We start from the raw sequence: 22,221 nt of genomic DNA on the forward strand, positions 1-22,221 counted from the left end.
GTGCTGTGTGGCTTGGAGGAGTCTAGGGTGGCTCCTTATGACAGCAGCCATTTCAAGAAAACTCATTCTCAATTTAACCCAAAGCAGGAAAAAAAAAAAAAAAAAAAAAAAGAAATTAAAAAGAGAGCCACAGCTGAGCAGATTCTTCATTGAAAAGTGTGCACCTGACCATTAGATGAAGAAGGACAGGTTTAATGCATGCTTTTGAAAGGTATGTTATCCTCCTGACTGCTGAATGGAAGAGAGTGACATGAACAGCACTGCATGTTGCACACATGGCCCCACTCCTCCCCAGACACCGGCAGGAGGGTCAGCACACAGTTTTGCAACAAAAGCACTTTGCTGCCTATTATTTCCTGTGCTATTGGGTGGGTTGGAGGCCCAAAGGCAGATATAATTCATTTTAAAATAAATCCAAAAGGAAGGGACACGGGAGAGAAGAACCTGGTACAATAGCAAAGTGCAGAGGAGGATATACCCAGAATATCAGGAGAACTCAGGGCAGGCAGGGTTTTACTGGCTCTGCAGGGGTCCCCCACTGGGGACACGTGCTAGCTGGGTTTAGACGCTGACTCAGAGGTCAGTAGCCTCCTGGAGGTGTTTTAGAAGAGCACCGAGAGGTGCTCTGAACTTACATGGGTGGAAATCATTGTTCTGGCTGTTGATTCACAGTTTTTTCTGGGCAGGCAGCCAAAAATGCAGTTGCTAATTGCACCAATTTCCATGTCCTCTCTACTGTAAAATGAGTTTATTAGAGGAGTTGGTTAAATTCAGGAAGTGCTCAAATTCCTGGCTATATCTCATTTAGCAAAGACTTCTTGATAACAGCGCTGTACTTCTCTCAGCGAGTGCCTGCAAAAGGCGTGATCGGTTACTCTACTGCTGCAGATAGAATTGTATCAGCATAAGATATATTAAACTGCTACAGTTTATTTTATCAGACTGAACTGTTCTTTTATGATCACCAATATCTGTTATAACTGCATCCTCCTAAAGGATGTTCGTGTGCTGTCAAAATGGCAATATTGCGTGAAGACGGACTTTAGCACGTGCATTTTTCCTCGTGAGTCTCTCCAGCACTCTGTCAATAAACCAGTTTTCAGCAGTTTGCTAAAAAGGTATTGCCAGGCCCTACATCCGATTAACTGCTATTTTGCAGCTCATGTAATAATTTAAAGAAGTCGGCGTGCATGCCACCATAAATTACTACGTAAATGCAAGGCAGCAGCACAGTGAACTGGCACCTTCATAGCAGAGACAAGTATTATCCACCCTGCTGCAAAGAGGTCCCAGAAGGGACCAGAACATGCTTTCAAGACTGCAACTGTGCTGCAGAATTTCAGAGTTGTCTAACAGGATGTGAAACACACAGCACTGTTTGTTCTTGTGTGCAAGGCAAGATTAGACCATGCTTTAGAGGAGACCTCTTAAAGGAAAAATAAAAGAGTATTGTACTTATTTTCAGGCATCGACCCAAATTACATATGGGTTTCTACTCAAAAAAAAAATCGTGTTTTTTTTTTTTTTTTCTCTGTTTCTGGAGATTTCATTATTTCTTAGTAAAACTGAAACTATTAGTTCTGGAGGTGGCAGTGGAGGAGGTCTTGCAGAAATGGATTCAAAGTGTTCTCTTGCTTAACTTAAAAGCAGAAGCATAAGTTAGTTAGCATAAGAAGAGTTACACGTGTTTAGAACACATACAGAACTCCTGAGACGATGCACTGCTTTTTGCACATGCAATAGGATCACGCTGGGCTCCTTTACTTCAGGAAAACCAATAAGCCACTATGAAAAACAGCTCAGTGGTGGATGAGGTTGAGCGGTCACCAGAATGGGCAGTACTGGCAGATAAACTGTAGGTCCTCTGACAAAGATGTTTTCAAACAGGCTTAAAAAAAAAAAAAAAAAAAGAAAAGAAAAAAAGAAAAAGAAAAGAAAAAGAAAAGAAAAATGATTTTTTATAAAAAGACTGGGATCAACAGAACTGTAAGGAGAAAAGAAACATATTTACATCCACTCTTTAGTCTAGATTTTTATCAGCCAGAGCAATTGAGAGACATAGGCACAAATCATTTTTGCTTCCCTTCATGTTACTAGCAGTGTTAGGAGACCTTTATGCTGTAGCAGTGCCTCCATAGGTGTTTTTTCCATGTAAGATCAGCTATTAATCAAACAGCTGACTTCTTTAAGGAAAGGCAGACAAAGAGAAGGCCTGTTATTTACAGTAAAAGAACTTGAATGTTTTCTTCCTTCTGGTCCTAGTCTGTTGCATCCAGCAAAACTCTCATGAATGCAAAATGAAGACAGTAAAAAAAGAAACAGAACTGGCATTTTCTGGAAAAAATGTAAATCCTACTGCTACTCACAATTACAAATTAATTCATGATATCATAGAATCATAGAATGGTTTGGGTTAGAAATGACCTCTAAAGATCACCTAGTTCCAATTCCCAGCTGCCAGACCTTGGGGAATTTAATCTATTGATCTGATCATCTTCCCAAAGATAACCCTCACATAACACATAACCCTCCCTTCCAGGCAGCCCACTTTCCTGTCTCCCAGCGAAAAGACTGGGAGCACATTCCTGAACTAGAGGAGCTCTGCGCTGGTATGATAACAGTAGGGCCGGGAACGACGTTGATACCTGTTTTATTTAACGCAGCCATTCCTACAAAGCTGATAACAGTAAATCATTCATAGTGAATGATTTACATTTCTGAGCCTATAACACAGTGCCAGATCTAACTGCTCAGAGATGTTCATTTAAGATAACCAAATATTTAGCAGCCCTTGCTGTTAAACACAGAAGGCACCATTTTACAAAGCAAGGTGTCTTGCCCAGCTAGAAGCCACTGTGCCAGTGGCACTCCTTTAAAGCACAGCCCCAGCGGCCAGGAACACACACGTTTCACCCATGGGCACCTTGGGAAGAAGGACTGGTGATGGTCTTGGTACTTGTGAGTACCAGGAAGAGTTAGTTTAAGTCAGACTTGTGCCCCATGAATATTTTAATGGTTTACTGTACAGTTGGAAATGATATTTTTCACTGTTAAACATTTACCAGCTTCAATTAAATAATTGATTTATTCTACAAAAAGTTTCTAGGACTATGTTTCCTAGCAGAGGCTGCTATTGTTGGACTAGACTACCTCTCTGGGACTTGAATTTCTCCTGTATTTCATTTCCCATGCATAACCAGCTCTTACAATAAATGAATTATTTACTGGCTGAGCAGAGCATCTTCATCTTAACCATGAATTAAGCTAACGGTTTTCTCAAATATATAAATTACTGGGAACTCTGGGAAAATATCTCTTCATTTGTTATTACATTATTCCAGACAGGATTTCCTGATGGAAAATCTCAACCTGCATTTTTTTTCCAGTATATCACAGCTCTTCCCCTTCCTATACCTGATCAGGCACTCAGCCTGCCTGCTAACTGCACATCACAGCATTTATGCTGACACTGCGTATTTGTCTTTGTAGCAACTCGGAAACTGTGTGAAACAGAGGAGAGCAATGTAGCAGGTCTATTCCATGCTCACCGGATAGCTGTGCAAGGGTAGGGCAGGCAGGGAGCCGCTGATGGCAAATCTCTGCTGCTGGCAGAAGAGAGGAGTAGTCACACGTTTGCTAAATGTACCAAATATTTGCTACAGGAGAGATCCTGTAAGGAGACAAATCAGTTTTCTGTGATTATTCTCCAAATCAGCTTGTCAAGCAAGATGCTTGTGGATTTAGCTTGGATTTCGCTTGGCCTCCAAACGTGAAGGCAAACTAAGGGGCTGTCCAGTTTCAAGCAGCTCCTACCATGAAGCAGAAACACCTCTGGTTTTGCTAGTATATAAAATGAAATAAAGATTTCCTTCCATTTGGGTGAAACAGCAAACCCTGTAGAGATGTCATTAAGGACATCTCTTTCTTTCACTTGAAGGATGCATTTAGGATAAAGAACTCAAAGCTTCTTAAAGCAGAAATGTTAAGTTTAATCTCACTATGGATTAAACTGTAAAATGAATGCAAAATAAAATATTTATGAAGTACAAACTCTGCAAACCAAGCAGGAAATATGTCAGACCAGAACTTTGAAAACAGATATTTTAATACAAGTAATTTTATAGATGAACTAACGAATCTTAAAGCAAAACTGATACTGAAATGCCAGACTTTGTAAAGCAGGGTGCAGGCATGAGGAGATAAAATTATCTGTGCTGCTGATAGCCCGCTACACGAGATAGCAGCAGAGTCAGCACAGGGAACTGCATGCCCTGGAAAGCAAAAATCATCAGAAGAGGATGATACAACCTTGTTCCGTAGTCTTAGGATAAAGCAAACAGTACGGTGTTATGTTTGTGATCCTCAACCAAAAGGAAAACAAAAGCTATTGAACATGCTACAAAGGATTTCTGATTGGTTGTAAAATATCTATTGAAGCTTAGATCAATCATCATCTGAGTTAAATTCTGCCTCTCTCTACACACGTTTCTAATCAAGCGTCCTGTTCGGCATTCGCTCTGTCGAGAAACACCAACTGGAAATTAAGTGAATACAGCTTTCCATTTCTTCTCACTTTCATCCAAGGGCACTCTATTAGGATGAACACTTTATTAGGATGACTTTATAAAATCTCTTCAGCGTTCCTGAGCGGTCAGCAGGTGGATATAAAGCTGCCCTGAACAGAAGAGAAAACCCCCAGGCAGCACGAGCAGCTTCGTGCCGCGCAACCCAGGAAAATGGTGGCAGCCCAGCAAAGACCTGTGGACGGAGGGCTCCTGAATGTGGGGCCGTTTGCTTTTCTCTCGTGTTTGGTTCTCCCTGTGGTGGCTTCATGGATAGCGAGCGCGTCCCACATTTTGGTGAGAAACGCGACCAAGGCTTTCGTGAAGCCCTGTGACGGACTGCTCGCACAGAGGTGCACGGGGCTGTCCCCCGGTGCAGCACGGGGTTAGTTAGTTAGCTACCTAACAGCGCCTCACGCCCAGGGCTCAGGCGGCTGACGGGCACCATCCCCGCCCGCCGCCCTCCTTCCCCTCAGGTGCCGCGGGGGGGCGGCCGTTGGCGAAGGGCGGGCCCGGAAGATCCGGGTCGGAGGGGACGGGAAGTCGGGACGTGGCCGCCGCAGCGGAGCCGGAGGATGGCGGCGGCGCTGGGCTCGGGCCGCCTGGAGGTGTCCGTGGACGGGCTGACGCTCAGCCCCAACGCCGAGGCGCCGCCGCCGCCGCCCTGCGAAGCGAGGCCGGGGCAGGGCGAGCCGGCCGCGGGGAGGAGCCGAGCGGGGCCCGGCTGCACGGGCCAGGCGGAGGCCGGCGGGGAGGCGGCGGCGGAGGAGACGGCGCTGAGCCCGGAGCGGCGCTGGGGCTTCGCGCTGGAGGAGCTGTACGGGCTGGCGCTGCGCTTCTTCAAGGGTAGGCACCGGGAAGGGAGGCGAGGCCAGGCGGGGGCCGGCCCCGGGCGGTTCGGAGCCGGGCGGAGCCGCGGGCTCCCGGGGGGCGCGGGGCGGGCGGCGCCGGGGGTGAGGTACTGGGGGAGGGGGGTTTGTGCCGGCCGGGTTAAACACGGCCCAAAAAGGAGCCCAGCGCTCGGGTTTGTCCCTGCAGGGAGCTGGAGGCAGCTCGCCGTGCTGCGTTTGTTCGAGAGGAAGGCAGTCGTGTGGTGGCTGAGGAAGAGAGGCGCTCGCTGTGCTGTTAGGGTGTGCTGCAGCCTTGGAGCACCTCAGCTCTGTGTCACTGCTGGCCTCGGGGCTGCAGCCGCTTCATTAAGGGCACGGGGTAGCGGAGTGCTTGTGTTAAGGATGATTTTGGTCTGTATGTGTAAAGGTTGGTCTGGTGGGCGTCTGCTATGAGGTGACCCGCGGCAGAGCCGCCTTTTCAGAGGGTGAGTGTGCCAGCAGGTGGAAAGCTGGGAGGACAGGCATCTTCTTAGTCACTTGGGTTGACTTACACCCCAGCAGTTGTTAGCATGTAAAGCTGTAGGCAGCGTTCTGAGTCCTGGCCCTGTTCTTATTTACTTTCACAAAGCATTTCTTAAGTTAAATTCTAGCATAGATTTTTTTATTTTGTAAGAATCCGTGAATCATGAAGGTCTTGGTTTCTTGTGTCAGAAGCTGCTGCCACCACGTACCGGGCTGGGAGCGCTGTAACTCCTGTCTCTTGCCGCTCTGTACAGCAAGCTGCCTGGGAGGGTTTTAGTTTCTTAATGAGTGTTTGTTTTTTAAAAAACAATGCAAAAAAAATGTTTCTGTAGTAACAAATGCCACATCTCAGTAAACTGGGATTTCATTTTGTCTTTGGCTTAATATTCTGCTGAAAGCGGTATTGACAGTATAGAAATTCCGTGCTGCGCTTGGGCTTACCTAGTGTGTGTCTAGTACATCTCATCTTCTAATACTCGTTCTTTGCATTTAACTCCTTTTGAATGGCTAGAACTCGTGTTTCCAGGCTATAGATCATTGCGTTGCATTCATTTTGTCTCAGTTTCTTTGTTGCCTGCCATTTGTTAAAAGCTCAGCTGCTATTTATTGCTACCCTTTAGCCTTCCACAATTTCTTGCAATGCACAATTTCGTTCATAAGAGAACTTTCCACCTTGGGTGAAGCTGTCAGACTTTCCAAATGAAGACCATGCTCCTCTGGCCTTATGGCTAGAATAAGTCATGCAAAATTATTGCCTCTATCTTCATGTGATTTATTTTTTTTGCTGAAACTGGTGTAACACAAGGGTTTTTATTTATAGATGTGATGATGAGCTACAGGAGCTTATAATACTCAGATTAGTGATTCTGCTAGCTCGTTCTATATCTGTATGACTCTGAAAGTAATTGGCCTTGTTTCCAAATTATTTTATCTGCTGTCAAAACAACGGTGGGAGTGGGCAGCCTTGTAGATGCTGAGGAACAAATACAGATTTCTCCTTTACTTCAGGAAGGAACACACTCGGGATCTGAAGGCTGACGTGTGTCGACAGGGATGAATTCTGAATGCCAGTTTTCTGATCATTCTTCTACGCCGTATCGATACGGAGGTGGTGGTGGGGAAATCTTTGACAAACTTGATCCATCTTAAAGCTGGTTGGTACCAGTGCTTCAATTTGTGATATGGAAGCTATCTTATACATACAGCTCCTGTGAGGCAAGCTAGTGACTAAAGGCAGCCTGTGGGGAGGTTGGTGTCTGGGTTAACTGTGGCTGTTGGGATGGGGGGAGCTTGAGCAACCAAAGAAGTTGCTGGATGTCAAAGGTAAGCGGTGATCACCAGTTCGGTAGCTTCTTTTCTGCTTCAGCATGTAGAGTGAGTTCTCTGGTTGTAACTCGTGATGCACTCTCTTCCTAGAAAGTCGATTTTGATCAGTTAGGTATTGCAATGGCTACTAACGCTTGTCTGTGGTGGCATATTGCAGAATTGCTCAGAGCCAAGACAGGGTGGGAGTGCGTGTAAACAGGGTGAAAAACCCAACTGCAAATATTAAAGAGCCTCAAAAGCTACTTTAGTCTGTCTCTGATAAAGAAAGACAGAGGAGTGTCTCTGGCAGCTGCTTTTGCTTGTGGAACTGGGAACTGTCAGTGCAGGTAACTTGTTCAAGGTGTTAGCTGTGTCCTGCTGTAGGCTGGCATAGCTCTGCCGGCAAATCTCTCCCAGTATCAACCTGGCTTTACAATTTTCTGTATCATGTGATTGAAATACCATTTTACTCAGCCTTCAGTATATGACAGTCCCTGAAGTGTGTTGTACATTGTCTGAAGTGACTTGCAGTGCTGTATATCTGCACAGGCTGTACAAACCAAATCACTTTGCAATGTAAAAGCTCTCCTGGTGCCATAAGTACTCTGACTTTGTTTGACTACTCCAAGTTATTTCCCCTTATCCTAACCGGAGTGCATCTTCAGCACAGCAGCATAGCATTGAAAATGAATTTTGACCTCATTTCTGGTGTGCTAATTTGATGGCATGGTTGTAGTTCATTAGTTAAGTAGGTTCTTGCCTAAAAAAAAGAGGAAAAACCCTGTAATATATCTACGTTTCTTATAAAGTTAAGCTTTGATCAGATTTAATAGGAAGGATTGATGGATAACTCTCCTGTTGATGCAGAACATCTTCAGGAAAAAAAGAACTGAGTGTAAGAGGTGGAATCACTGCCTGCAGACCACAGTAAGCAGTTCTCATGTTTCTTGGCTTTAGTCTTGCTCATTAAAATGCTGCAAATGAACAGCATTAACATACGTGACACTGGCTTTTAAAAGCTACGAGGTGACGAATCACACTTCAGGCTGTTTTCTTGTGTGCCTGGGACTGGGTGCCATTCTGCGGGAATTAAGCATTTAGGGTGAGTGCAGTATGCGAGCTGGAGTGGAAGTTGCAGCAGATTGCGCAGTGTTCCTTACAGGAAGAAAAAATCTGAAGTTAGAAAGTACACTGCATGATGCAGTGTTTTCTGAGGCACATTTGTTAACCTCCCTGGAGCCTGAATTTGTGGTTTTATACCAGTTCAGGCCAGTAGTACGGTGCCTTATAGCAACGTAAAACTGCATTATTTGCTCTTCATTAGTAGTTAGTGGGATGGCTTCACCTTTGGTGTATGCAGATACAGACAGTGGTGTTCAACTACCTGTACTGTAAGGAATGTCCTTGGCTTCCCACCTACTGTTCTTCAGGAATATTCAGCTGAGTGTGTCTGTCCCCTCCGGTCTCCCCAGCTATTCCTGTGCACATGGTCTGGATTTCTTATTGTGTGCCTTAGAGCTGTTTGATATTCCGAAGTTTCCTGTCAGCTGTACCAGATCCATGGGTAATACCTACTTGAATGATACAGTCACGGGTACTTGAATGAATTTGGCACTTCTGCTGCACTCACTAAGACTCTTTTTTGGCACGTTTGACTCTGCAGATGGCTTCAGCTCCTCTGGTTCAGGTCAACTTGCAGCACTTCTAAATCTTTGGGGTAACTGCACAGCATGGTTTCTGCTGAAGAGTTCAACTGAAAAATGGCTGGTGTATGACTTTGCTCTCTTGGCTGGCTCCGAATACTTTGAGAGTTTGCTTCTGATCTGTATTATCCACAAGTTGCTGAATGCCTGCCTCTATTTTTTTGGTGCGTTTTCATCTCTTATTTAGCTTGTTTGTTCTTCCCTTGGGTCCCCGTTCTTTGTAAGCACAGATTTTTGCCTTCCCTTGTTAGGCCTTCAGGTCTGACTTCTCGGTTCTGTGAAGACGCAGGTGTGCCGCACTCAGCTGCTCAAGGAAATCATCTCTTTTTCTGCTTTAACCCTGTTCAGAAGTGAATACAAATACGTCAGCTGGCTTAGGTATCAGTCCGGTAGAGTGAACAGCAGCGTTTCTTGGCAGACCTGTATAGGTGCAGGTTGTGCACGGTGAGTGCTGCTGCAGCGACCCCTTGAGAAGCATGCCTCTCGCAGAAGCCTAGCAAAAGCTTCACTTCGGTACCCTTTGTGAACTGACTTGGTTGTAAGCATGTAGCCCTGGGATATTAAGAGTAATTTCAAAGTGTCTGCTATTTATGGAGGTTAATGGAAGTGCAAAGCGCTTGGAACTGAGGAAAAGCCAACGGGCTCCTTGGGTGTCTGGGCGGTAAGACCTGAGACCAGGTAGAGAGCATACCTCTGCTGGCTTCGTTGCAAAAAGTGCTGTATCCTCAGAGGTGGAGTTGTAGGACGTGGTAGTAGGCATTTTTTAAGGATCACAGGCTTGTTGGGCGGGAAGGGACCTCCAGGACTTGTCAAGAGCAGCCTTCTCAGGACTGTGTCCATCTGGATTTTGAACATCTCCAAGAACAGAGGCTCTGCATCCTCTACGAGCAACTTGTGCCTGTGGCTGACCACTCTAACAGCAAAGAGGGGAAAAAAGGCACCTCCTGTACTTCATTTGACTTTCACGTATTTCAGTTTGTTTGCTGTCTTGTTCTTTCACTGGACACCACCGGGTAGAGTCTGGGTGACTCTTTACCAGATGGGGTTGGGGGGGGGGTGTTTTCTTTGGGCACAGAGCTTTCTGGGTTTTGCAACTGGAATAGATACTTGCTGAAAGATTCTGTGATGCTGGGAAAAAAAGCGAGTACTTGAGATTCTGGAAGAGCGAAGTGAGCCTCTAGGAATGGATAAGAAGCGACTAAATGTCTGCCTTCCTAATTTGATTCAGGCTTAAAAGCTAATGGTATGCGCACAGTTGTTCTGTGTGATGTTTTAACTGAATAAATCCAGTAACGTACTAAAATTTGTCAAAAAAAATCGTGCTGTGATATGCAAACGCTTTTCCTCCAGGGTTGTCTCTAATTCTCAGTTTTCGGAAATACTGAGAGCAGTATCTTCAGCGAGCCCCGGGGAGGGGTTTTCCCTCCTCTTCTCTTCTGAGATTTTTCTTTTCCTGTTAGTGATTCTATTTACGATCAGCAGCTGAGCAGTTTCTTAGTGTGTCAACTTGGATGTCTGAGTATGAATTGAACCGTTCGGTTCTGGGCAACTTGACCCAAAGTGACCTTTATGGTAAAGGAGAGCTGGCAATCAGTGGCAGCCGTGCTGCGATTCCTGATTGAGCGCAGAGCAATTACATGTTCCACGTGACTACTGCTGTTGTTTACCTCCGATAACAGCTTCCTCACTTCAGTCCTCCCCAAAAGAGGTGATTTTCCTGCTCAGGAAAGGGGTCTTTTTTTTACCAAGTAATTGCATGTAGTGGTGTCTGTCTCTTAGACTGGTTTGACAGTTTGTTCAATGGGCTAAGCAAGTCCTAGCTGACTAATTCAAGTACTGTTTTAAATCAGTGCAACTTTTTCACACCAGTAAGTGGTTAGATGGAATCTAACTGGGTGTGCTTTAGAAGGTGTCAGTGTGCAACCCCTGAAACTGTGATACTGTTTTGTTCTGTGCTGCCTGTATCTTATTGCCAGAGCTCTCTATGTGCACCAATGCTGATCAAGTCACCTCTAAGGTTTCTCATGGTGGGTTATTCCAGCTGCCTGGGCAAAGTGCAGCAATCAAATTGCCTCGAGGAAAACTTTCCCTTAGTTACAATTTTTCTCTCTGCAGCCTTTCTTGCCTTTAACCTTGCTTGTTCTGCATTCACCAATGTGAAGAATGTGGAAGAAGAGCTATTTATAAAGTTAACCTCACATCTTTCTGTAGAAAATCCTTCCTATCCACATTACAATACACTTGGCAGACACATTTGAAATCAAGTTAAGCTTTTTAAGTATTTTGGTAATATAGGTCCATATGGTAAGATGTTCATTAATTAACATAAATATTTGTGATAACTTAAAAGCTACGATTCACTCTAGATAGTATGATCAAAACACTTGAGAGTTAAGTTTCAGCAGCTGAAGTTAGATGTGTTTCTTCTGGACAAATTGTTTTACTTTAATAGAATTGACTTCAGTTGTCAAAGCTTTAATGACTTGTCTTCATTTCCTTTTCTTAGAGAAGAGGTTGTGATTGTTTATACGAAACACTCTTTGCTGTCCTATGCTTAACAAATTAATCACAACAGTGAAACTTTCTCTTCCTCTACAGAAAAAGATGGCAAAGCCTTTCATCCAACATACGAAGAAAAACTCAAACTGGTGGCGCTGCACAAGCAGGTTCTGCTGGGACCTTACAACCCTGACACTTGCCCTGAAGTTGGATTCTTTGATGTGCTGGGGAACGATAGAAGGTAAAAGGCCTGTTCCCTTCCTTGATCATGACTCTGCTTTTCCTGTCTGAAGTAAATGCCACCTAATTTCAACAATAAGGAAAGTATGGGGGTTGCCTCAATATGGGTGGATGGTAGTGGAATGTGAGAGCAGCCTTTTCAAATAAGTCTTAGAAATGAGTCACTGTTTAGTAAAGGAGTTATCAGGCAATCACTGAGTTTTTTTTAAAACCACAGTGGGAGAAGCTCTTGTGCTGATGGTCCAGTTTCTCAACTAAAGACTGCCAGCTCTGCATTAACACACAGGCCCAAGTTTCCTCCTCCTAATTTCACACCAGGCCAAGTCATTTGCCAGTGGTAACAGCATTTGGCATAACTTTCCTGTTAATTCTAAGGATGACTTCTGGAATTAGATACCTGTTGCATTCAGTTTGAGTAAATTTTGATGAGGTCAGGGCAGTCTCTGCCTATGATTTGCTTGTTGTTTGATGCTATTTCTGGTGGAGAAGGGCAGTCCTGTGTTGTACTTTGCCTCTCAGAGCTGGACCCAGTGCACTGTTTTTGCTCAGATAGATGTAGCCATTCTTTAGAAAGAAGCAAGCTGTTGCATTCAATTAGGTTGAGCACTTTAATCAATGGTTGTTACTGTGTTTGCTCATCTGGGAAAGTGTACGCATTTTTTCCACAAACTAGAGTGGAAGAAGGGTAAAAATAAAAGATTCATTTGCCAGTTTAATTATGTCTTGGAAGTTTTTGGACACTGTTTAGAATTCTAAGTAGGGTTGGCTGATGGTATCTATTAGATTTCATATAAGCACTCAGCTCTGTCTGTTTGAAATGGTTGTTCAGGTGAAAGAGAGCACTGAAATCTACAGGTTTAAGATCTGTCTTGAGGAAAAAGTTGTTGATTCCTTTAAATGCCACGTGGTTAAGTTTGGTTCCTGGTCTCCTAACTGCTTTTCCTTTTCTGGGTTTTCTGAGTTCACTGCTGACTTGCAAAGGGTTGAGTCTTCTGTTCAGCTTCTCTCTCCCCTTCTCTTACCCCCCCAGGAAGGAATGGGCTGCCCTTGGAAACATGTCAAAACAAGAAGCTATGACAGAATTTGTTAAGCTCCTAAATAGGTGCTGCCACTTGTTCTCAACGTATGTGACTTCACACAAGATAGAAAAAGAAGAACAAGAAAAGAAAAGGTAATGTTTTAATCCTGTGGTGTTGGGAAGTGGGTTAAGTGTGTGTGTGTGTGTGTGTGTATATATATCACATACATATATATAATTCTTGGCTTACGGACACTGCTGCATCTAGCTTAGGTTGATGAAATCACTTTGGGAAGAGAAATGCTTGAAGTTTTGGTGGCTGTTGGTAACCAATTGCTCTCGAAGTCTTTGTACATTGCCAGCAATGAATGATTTTTTTCTCAGGTGAATATAACTAGAACATAAGGTTTTTAAAAAGTATCACCATATTTTTTTAAAGAAATATGCACCTCACAAAATATCTGCCCTGATACATCAGTATATTAAACATACAGAAAATGGAATTTTTAGATGCTCGAAACTCTTTTAGTATGGGTTAGCAACTTGATAAAGGATGTCCTGTAGTATTCTTTATAAACCGTGTCATTATTAAATAGTAGTATCTGTGTGATTATTGAACATATATTACAACTTGGAAGAAGTGTTCAAGGCTTCCAGATGCTTTTTCTACAGTTCTTTGCTACAGGTAGTATAGTAATAGGTTTGAGTGGATATCGAATTAAAATACACAACTTGTGCTTGTCATACTGCGTAGTGGAGTAAGACCAAACAGTAAGGTTTTCATCTGGTGTGCAATAAGACACTTCTCCAGTCAAGTTGAAGTGGGATATGATGCCAAATGAAAAGCTTTTTAGGGGTTGGCAAAAGGTGGGTTACAGCATGCTGAAAATAGCTCATCGTAGGGTTGGAGAAATATTGAAATATCTTATTGAGTGGATGTTGCAGAAGAGAAGAAGAAGAACGAAGGCGCCGTGAGGAAGAGGAGCGTGAGCGTTTGCAGAAAGAAGAAGAAAAACGTAGGCGAGAGGAGGAAGAAAGACTGAGAAGAGAAGAAGAGGAGAGGAGGAGAATAGAGGAGGAACGGCTTCGGATGGAACAACAAAAGTGAGTAGCTGCAATAAATGACACTTGAAAGAAAATAACTGTCGTGCACTTGAGACAATTCTATCTAACCACTTAAATAGTTACGCTAACATGAAATACCTGAAGTTACAGAGCACTGTAGTGTAGCAGTGACACTTGGAGTTCTTAGTTAAGAGGGATACAGTTTGCAGAGAATAACTATCCTACCACGTTATTGTATGCGGTCTTCTCAGCTAAAATTGCCAGAGAGATCTTGTTTGAAGAGAATCTCTGGAGATTTGTTTGTTCAAGGACTGCATGCACCTCAAGAAATGTGTTAGAGGAGCAGAAGAAAGAAGGACAGGAAGGCAAGAACTATTACATTTGCATGATATTTTTATCTTCCTCTGAAGTATCAATAGCTGGTTATTGATTAATGTAACACATGAGGAAAAAATGAACCCTGGATTTAGGTGGTAGTTCTTGCTATACAGTTTCTGTCCTCTTTTGGAGAGGGGAGGAAATCTGAGCCTGTGCTTGATGGACCCATGTGTATCTCCTGAAGTTTGAGCAGTTCAGTCTGTTGGAGATGCAGATGCCCTGTTTTGGCAGCTTTTTTCTTTGTGAATTAGGCCACGGTCAGTCATGCTCTTCACATGGTTGCACAGTGTCTTGGGAAATTAAGGTGGTAATATGAAGTGTTTTTAGATTTAACAAAAAATATTGACATGCAGTACCACAGTGGGCCTGTTCTTATTACTGTTTGTAGAAGGGCTGCTAGGATGGTTTCTGCATGGTGCTGGAGGAATGAATTACGGGATTTCCCCCCCCCTCCCCCTTGGTTGTTTGAGAAATCTAGCAATGTGTTCTTCTAGCACTACCTCTTTATTGGACTATAGATAGAGAATTCTCTAAGAGCTCTTGATTTTTTTTTTAACGCGTGATGTTGTCAAAATATTAGGTAGAAATTGTTGCTTGGTCTTGCAGTCTCAGCATATTTTTAGACAACTCACGTTTGCATATACCTCTGGGCTCTGCTGTATTATGTAGATTTGTTTTTTTTTTTTTTTTTTTTTTTTTTCAGAAATTAACTGTCACTTGAATTACTTCTGTACAGGAATTTCCCAATTACCTCAGCTGTTTGTAATCTTCACGTTCTCTTCCCACTAATGTAGGCAACAGATCATGGCAGCACTGAACTCCCAGACTGCCATGCAGTTCCAGCAGTACGCAGCCCAGCAGTATCCGGGCAACTATGAACAGCAGCAGATCCTAATTCGACAGCTTCAGGAACAGCATTATCAACAATACATGCAACAGTTGTATCAAGTCCAGCTTGCACAGCAACAGGTATGACAGACCAGCTGAGATGAGAAACTTGGATTTTGTGTTATGATCTCTTTGGGAGATGTTAACTTGCCTACTTTTCTCTCCTTGAAAAGCTAATTGCTAGAAGGAGGAGAGTGTTCTAGTGACTAATGCTGCTTCAGTTCCAAACACTAAAGCCTCTTTGTCTTTTCAAGTAGTTTTCTGAAGCAGCCATTAGTTACGAAAATTCTAAGCAGCGTTTATTAACCACTTCGCTACAATTCCTGGAAACAAAATGTTAAGTGCTTTGCTGCAGCATCTATTTTATGCCCAATTACATGGGGGTATGTACCAGTGCAGTGAGTATGAACAACCCTGTTCAAGTGCCTTTCGATATATGTATCACATCTGAGGATCTGCAGAACAGCAGGCTTTGGTTGGCAATGTTTCTAGTCGAACGTGCATGTAGCATAGTCACATCTCTACTGGGTTTGAGACTGTTCCTTTCTCTCAGCTTACAGCAATATCAGCTTACAGCAGCACTGACTTCTCTCCCCTCTTTTATCTTGTCTGACGTAAGTGTCTAATAAGTTGTTTGGTTGCCTGCAATAGGCTGCTTGTGGTCTGGGTGGAAGGAGACCTTCATGTTTCTGGTAGCAGTGGGTGGGAGCAGGACCTTGATTCCACACAAAGATTTTGTGCGTGGGCTTCAAAGGCTACTCTTCTGTTTAGAGGAATGTTGCATCTCTGGAAAATGTGCTGTGTTCTCTGAAGCTTATTTTAAAAGTTCAGGGTAAGTGTCTTAAACAGATGTAAAGCAGAATTTAGACTCCAGCATGTCTGACTTCGATGGGCAGGACCTGAATCTTAAATAACCTATATCTGTCAGCTTGAGGTCTGTTATTCTTGAGCTGAAGGTAAAATTCAGCGACTAATTTCCTGCGAAGACATTTGTATTTTGAAGAGTCCAATGCTCTCAGCTAAGAGCTGTTCAAGGAAGGAACAGAACTGAAATGGTACAGGAAAGTCAGAGGCTTTCTGCGCTTTCATAGTTGCTCTTCAGGCTTAATGCCACCTTGGTACCAATGCTTTGGTGTCATAGTGGAAAGTGAAGGCTACAGTCCCACCAGTCTCGTCCTTGATGCCTTCTGTAATTGATACCGCTCCCTTGAGACTGAGGTGTCTGAGGAGATGCTGCCAACTTTCCTTGAAGAAAACTTTCCTTGTCAGCATTCTTTCTTGCAGTTATGGCTGGCTGTTTTCTACAGAGAGGACTAATGCCCACTGAGATCCAGGGCAAAACAGTCTTTCCTTTGTAGCGGCTTACAAAATAATGTATCTGCAGGCAATGAAGTTCATCTTTCAAATCAATATTTGTTCAACTCTGCTAGAGGAAAAAATGAAAAAGAAGTAATAACAGAGCTAAGATTATCTAATCCTGCTTAAATGTTCCTGAAGACTCAGGTAGCCTATGTAACACTTCTGACAAGTACTTTCCTTTTGGATGCCTGTTATCTCAGTCACCTTGGAACTTAACATAGTGTAAAAGGACTGTCATGATTGCTTCTAGTTGATCTTCTGAAACGATTAATTTCACAAAGGCTGTATGCAGTACTTTGAGTAAAAAGTTCCTCAGCACTTCGTTAAAATGGAACTTTGGTAATGAATCTGGACAGAACCTGTATGATTACTCAGATCTGGAATCTAACTAATATTTGACTATCACTAAGTGACATGGACTTCCCCTGATACTAAGTATGTGTAATTCTCACTGGCTAATGTGTGCTGCTTCTGGTGTTTCATGTCGAGCTTCCTCTTGGGGAAGCAAGGAAACTTTGTGACTGTATTTATACACCCTACTGAAAAAGGGAGACATTTTGTTTGGTTTTGTTTGTTTGTTTTACTTCACTGAATTCCTTTCATTTTAGGCAGCCTTACAAAAACAGCAGGAGGCAGTCGTGGCAGCAGCAGGGACACCTCTGACTACTGCATCAAAGGTGAATACACCTGCCCAAGGGGATGTCCCATCTATTAATGGGCAAGCCAGTACGCATGCAGACAGCCCTGAAAAAGAGCTGGATCCAGAGGCTTTGGAAGAAGCATTGGAGAATGGACCAAAAGGTAGGACTAGCTACATCACTTCATAAAGATAAATCCCAAGGCCTTCATTAGAGTTTAGATGTCTTAGGTATGATTGCTGTGGCTCTTTGTTTGGCTTCACTGAGCCATGCAAGAGCTAGGTGTGATTTCTGAGTCTAGTTTTACTGAAGGGAGAACACTGCACAGGCAGAGGATGTTTCTGGGGAGGACAGAGGAAGCATCAAAAGCATTTCCAGCAAAGTGGACAGGATACAGAATCTTCTTTCACTCTTGACTTAGTCTGTTTTGTTGCATGAGTTCTAGCAGAAAGCTGTTGTGCAGAAGTGTGTTCGAACATCAAAACTGAGTGTTTACTTAGTCTTGGGGATTCAAAGAAAGTCATCTTATTCTCTGTCACTGCTCCCCTTTCTGTGGTTTAGCCTCCTCCTGTGTGCAGTTCAGGCTACTGTCCCTTTGCATCTCCCACCTTCCTCCAGCTGCTTCTAGGAAGCTGTGGAAGTAGAGCAGTAGTGTACCCTCCCAGCAGATCTTCCATCACTGGTATTTCTGGGTGTTGCCCTCTTTACATTCATCCGCAGTCAGTAGTCTTCAAGACCTGCTTGGATCTGAGTAAGAAACCTATACGAGTGCAGTCCCTGTCTGAATAGAAGCAACTCTGATGGTCCTCGAGTGTACCTAGAGCAGACTTCAGCGTGCTACATATGTTACTGAAACAAAAGCTTAACTGGGATATCTTTCCCCTGTCTAGATTCTGTTCCAGTGATAGCTGCTCCATCAATGTGGACCCGACCCCAGATAAGAGACTTCAAAGAAAAAATCCGTCAGGATGCAGACTCTGTGATCACAGTGGGCCGAGGAGAAGTGGTTACAGTTAGAGTACCAACTCATGAAGAGGGGTCTTACCTCTTTTGGGAGTTTGCTACAGACAATTATGATATTGGTTTTGGGGTGTATTTTGAATGGACAGACTCCCCTAATACTGCGGTCAGTGTGCATGTCAGTGAATCCAGTGATGATGAGGATGAAGAGGAAGGTAAGCACGCTTATCTTTATAAAATTCCAGTCTTGCAGAACTTGTGATGCAGGAAAACCCCACTGTCTTGTGCCATTTCCTAGATCCCCAGCCTCTGTAGCGCGTGGCTTCCATCTAACTGGCATCTTGTCTGCAATTCAAAGTAGAAAGTAAAATTCTGACATTAACATCAGATGCTGAATTTGGTCACTGATAGGTTAAAATACTTGAGGGTGAGGAAACCCTTTTCCTGTAACATAGTTGAATTGGACAAGAGGGCACGCTATTGAGTAAGCTAGATTGAAACCCATGCTATAATACGGTATGGCAGATCTGCATATTGAAACCTTAAGAAAAGTCCTGCCCTTTGGTTCATGAACTCTTTCAAGGGAGGAAACTTCCTTGAGGCTTCAAAATAGCTTAGAAGAGCAGTTCCTTATATTGTCCAAGACCCAGGTCTCAGCATTTACCCACAGGGGAGCCTGGCATACCATTAGAAAAAAAGACAATGTTTTGAAACCATCATGCAAATACCATCATGCAACTGCTTAGAAGGAACTGCAGAGGCTTTTTGGATATTGCTACTAAATAATCTGTCAGTAGCAGTCAGTCGATGTGGGGGTAATATCTTAATGAAAACTAGAGCTTGACATTTTTACAAGCTGACACAGCTATGTTGGAGATAGATGTAGAGGGTTTTTATATCTGTAAAATTTGCAATTAAAGCAAGCGATGTCTGTATTGAACCAGAGGCAAATGCCTTTCATCCAGTGCAGTATTGCAATGGTAAACTGATTGTTTTCTTAAGGAGGTACTAATTGATGCTTTTTCAATGAAGGAGCATAATACACAAACCTGTGTTTACTGTCCCTCTTCCCTTTGAATGCTTTAGCCACAGCCCTGGTATGAACTTCAGCCCATCAGGTTTCTAAACTAACAAAGTAGTGACTTGTCTGCTGCAAAACTAAGATCTGACTCCCATTTCTAAAGTAGTTACCCTTGCTAACCATTGCTTTTTTTTTTTCTTCTTACAGAAAATACGGGCAGTGAAGAAAAAGCCAAAAAGAATGCCAACAAGCCTCAGCTAGATGAAATAGTGCCTGTGTACAGACGAGACTGTCATGAAGAAGTGTATGCTGGCAGCCACCAGTACCCAGGAAGAGGAGTTTATCTCCTTAAATTTGACAACTCCTACTCTCTATGGCGGTCAAAAACAGTTTACTACAGAGTTTATTATACTAGATAAAGGTGTGGCTATATTTGAGGCTGGGCTGTGCAGAAGATGTCATTTTATTTGGAATTTTCTTCAAGCATAATGGATCCTTTTGAGTCTGTGTTTTATCCTCTCTGTATCTGTATGGTTTGTGTGAACTTGCCCAAGCAGACACTGGGATCTTCCTGCTCCGTGACACTAATGCATATTGCATTGGGCTTAACACAGGATCTCCCCAGCCATTTTGGGTATTGGAGTTAACCAATGGAAATCATTGGATCCAGTGCTTAAGGTCACATCAGCTGCATTTGTTCAAGCCTCATGTAAAAAGGGGGGAGGAAGTTGCTGGTTCACTGGCCGAGTGATCTGATGTTTCCAGGTCTGTATGCTTTGAATACCTTGTTAACAGTTAATTTAAAGGTCCCACCAATAGCTGGTAGATTTGGATGCAGTTTGCTGTGTAGCAAGTTTCTCTTAACTGTAATCGAATGTCAGATTTTTACACCATTAAAACTTGAAAATTTAAGTTGATGCAGTTTAGAAACAAGTTGTCTCAATTCTGTCCTCATCAAAGAAGAAACATTCAGTTCTTAAACTAGAGTAGTAGTTCAGGCAAGGATGAACAGCATCATGAAAGTACAGCAAGTAACCTCTTCTGAAGACATAAACTGAAACGCAATTGAGAATATATGTAACAAGTAGAACCTTAATCTCTGCCCTGCTGCTAATCCTAGAACAAAAGTCATTTCTGGAGGCAATTGACCTTGATCCAGGGCACAAACAATTTCTAAGTTTGGGTTTTTAACAGGGTAGGTTTAAAAAAAAAATCTGCACAACTTCCTGGTTTGTCTGTGTGTTTTGTTTTTTTTTCTAAAGCCAGAAAGAAGCATGTTGTGCATCTGAAGAACAGTAAAATTGCTTTACTGAAGTGTAAGAATTAACATGCACTAATTATGGAAATCACTGCCAGTCCCTTTTAATCTGAACTGGTGGTACTTGGGTGCAAACTTTCTGCTTTAATCTGTAACTGCAGAAAGTGAGAATGCACATAAATATTTAATAACGTATCTTTAATCTCAGTTTCATAGGGTTTGTATGGTTCGGTTGGGGCATTTCAGATGTTGTGTAGCTGAACGATGCGGGTGGCTACTTGACTTTAGGATGCAGTAAACATCCACTCGCCTTGGAGCCTTGCACCCAGGGGGTCATATGTTACAATGATGACTTGTGGAAGTGCTCTCTGCATGGGTAATGCACTTTGTTACTGAAAGGAATTGGTTACTTGGGGTCTGTCAGATCAGTTTTTGCAGTAAGATTTCCATTGATTAGCTGTAGCGTGTACAGTTTCACAGCAAATGATGTTGAGTTTGGGGGATTTGTTTGAACGATCAGTTTGTACATACATGATACTTTACTTTACTCACACCAACCATGGAGATACTTCTCCTAGAGTGCTTAATTGTCATCTTGCATTTGGTTCTGCAACACCATACCAGCTTATAGCTAGTTAGTGCTGCTTTATCCAAAAACACTGTACAATGTTCTGCTCTTGTGTACATACAGTATATAAACCATGAATTTAGTACCTTGCTTTTAAAGAAAAACTGTATTTAATGTAAAAAAAAAAAAAAAAAAAAAAAAAAAACTTTTAAAAAGGCAGGCACTAATATATTTCTTCTAGTCTTCAGTTTAGATTTTTGTCCATACAAAACTGTTATGACATTTTCCTCTAAGAATATCTGTTCTTGGAAGTGGTGTTTGTTGCTTTAAATGGCAGCACTTACTGTCATGTCTCGATGTTAAACTTTTACGTTTTTTCAGACTTTTTTATTGCCTCTGGCTGTTGATTAGTGCAGTACAAGTGCAATTTCAAGATACCCTGAGATAGTATTTAATCCTAATTAAAATACATTTATCTGATAATACTGTTGGCTTCTTATTAATTTGGGAACCTTGGCATTGCTATGTATTTTAGCTGAACAGCCATAAGCTTGTCATCTTCCCTTTCATTTTTTTTTTTTTTTTTAAAGTCAGTTCCATGCTAACACTGGTCTTAGCAGCCTAATCAGTTGGGCCAGAAGCTCTGTACAAGAAACGTTTCGAGCTTGTTTGGTAGATGGCATCATCCATACAAGAAGAGCCCAACTTGAACAGCATAATCACTTGGTTTTGAAAGCAATCTTCTGTGTCAGAAAAGGTTGGATGAAGGCAGCCAAAAGCTGTGAGTTGTTTTCTGCCTGGGAGAAAAGTGCCTGCCTTTGCCTCTGAGGTTTAATGAGCCAAGCCCAGCTTCAAGGAGCAACGTGAGCTGGCTATGTGGTCCTGAAGAGCCTGAGGATACAGCAGCAGCGAATTGGCTCTAAGTTACTCAGCCAAGTACTGCTGGCAGCAGATGCATCATTCACATAATTTTGTTTGTGTATTTTCAATGGGACCTGCTAGTTAGTGCTGGTTTGTACAAGATCTGGGTGTTGCAGTAATGGGTGCCTGAGGTTGAGCTATGGGCTCTTGGCCCAAAGAGCAGGAGACGGTATCACTGTGCATCATCTTGCTTCTCCTCCTTCTCAGTCCATAAAGCCTAGTTATGCTAAGGTTGGCCCAAATCACCCTGTGCTGCGCTGCTATCTGCTAGTAAGAAGTGTTTTACCTTGGAGCTGAGGCCTGAAGACGGTTTCTCACAAGTTCGGTGTTTCAGGTCCAATGGCCTCATAAATGCCTATAGACAACAACCTCTCTAGCTTGTGGTTCAGGATTTCACCTGGGGAGCAGAGGTCTCTTCAGTGAGAACAAATAAATGTTGTCCTGTTAGATAGGGGATGCTGAAAAACAAGGTAAAATTGGCATATA

General features: G+C 42.9%; 1 protein-coding gene across 1 annotated transcript; it reads left to right on the forward strand.

The window, feature by feature from the left end:
* The first annotated feature begins 5,070 nt into the window (after positions 1 to 5,070).
* ACBD3 (acyl-CoA binding domain containing 3) lies at positions 5,071 to 21,297 on the forward strand. Its single transcript, XM_035321107.1, has 8 exons — positions 5,071 to 5,408; positions 11,521 to 11,662; positions 12,692 to 12,832; positions 13,625 to 13,783; positions 14,917 to 15,091; positions 16,978 to 17,170; positions 17,898 to 18,182; positions 19,196 to 21,297. Exons 1-8 carry the CDS (start codon positions 5,138 to 5,140, stop codon positions 19,405 to 19,407), a joined length of 1,578 nt encoding a protein of 525 aa, XP_035176998.1. The 5' UTR covers positions 5,071 to 5,137; the 3' UTR covers positions 19,408 to 21,297.
* The last annotated feature ends 924 nt before the right edge of the window (positions 21,298 to 22,221 follow it).

The sequence above is a fragment of the Oxyura jamaicensis genome, chromosome 3 (assembly GCF_011077185.1).
Source record: "Oxyura jamaicensis isolate SHBP4307 breed ruddy duck chromosome 3, BPBGC_Ojam_1.0, whole genome shotgun sequence".
NCBI classification, from domain to species: Eukaryota; Metazoa; Chordata; class Aves; order Anseriformes; family Anatidae; genus Oxyura; species Oxyura jamaicensis.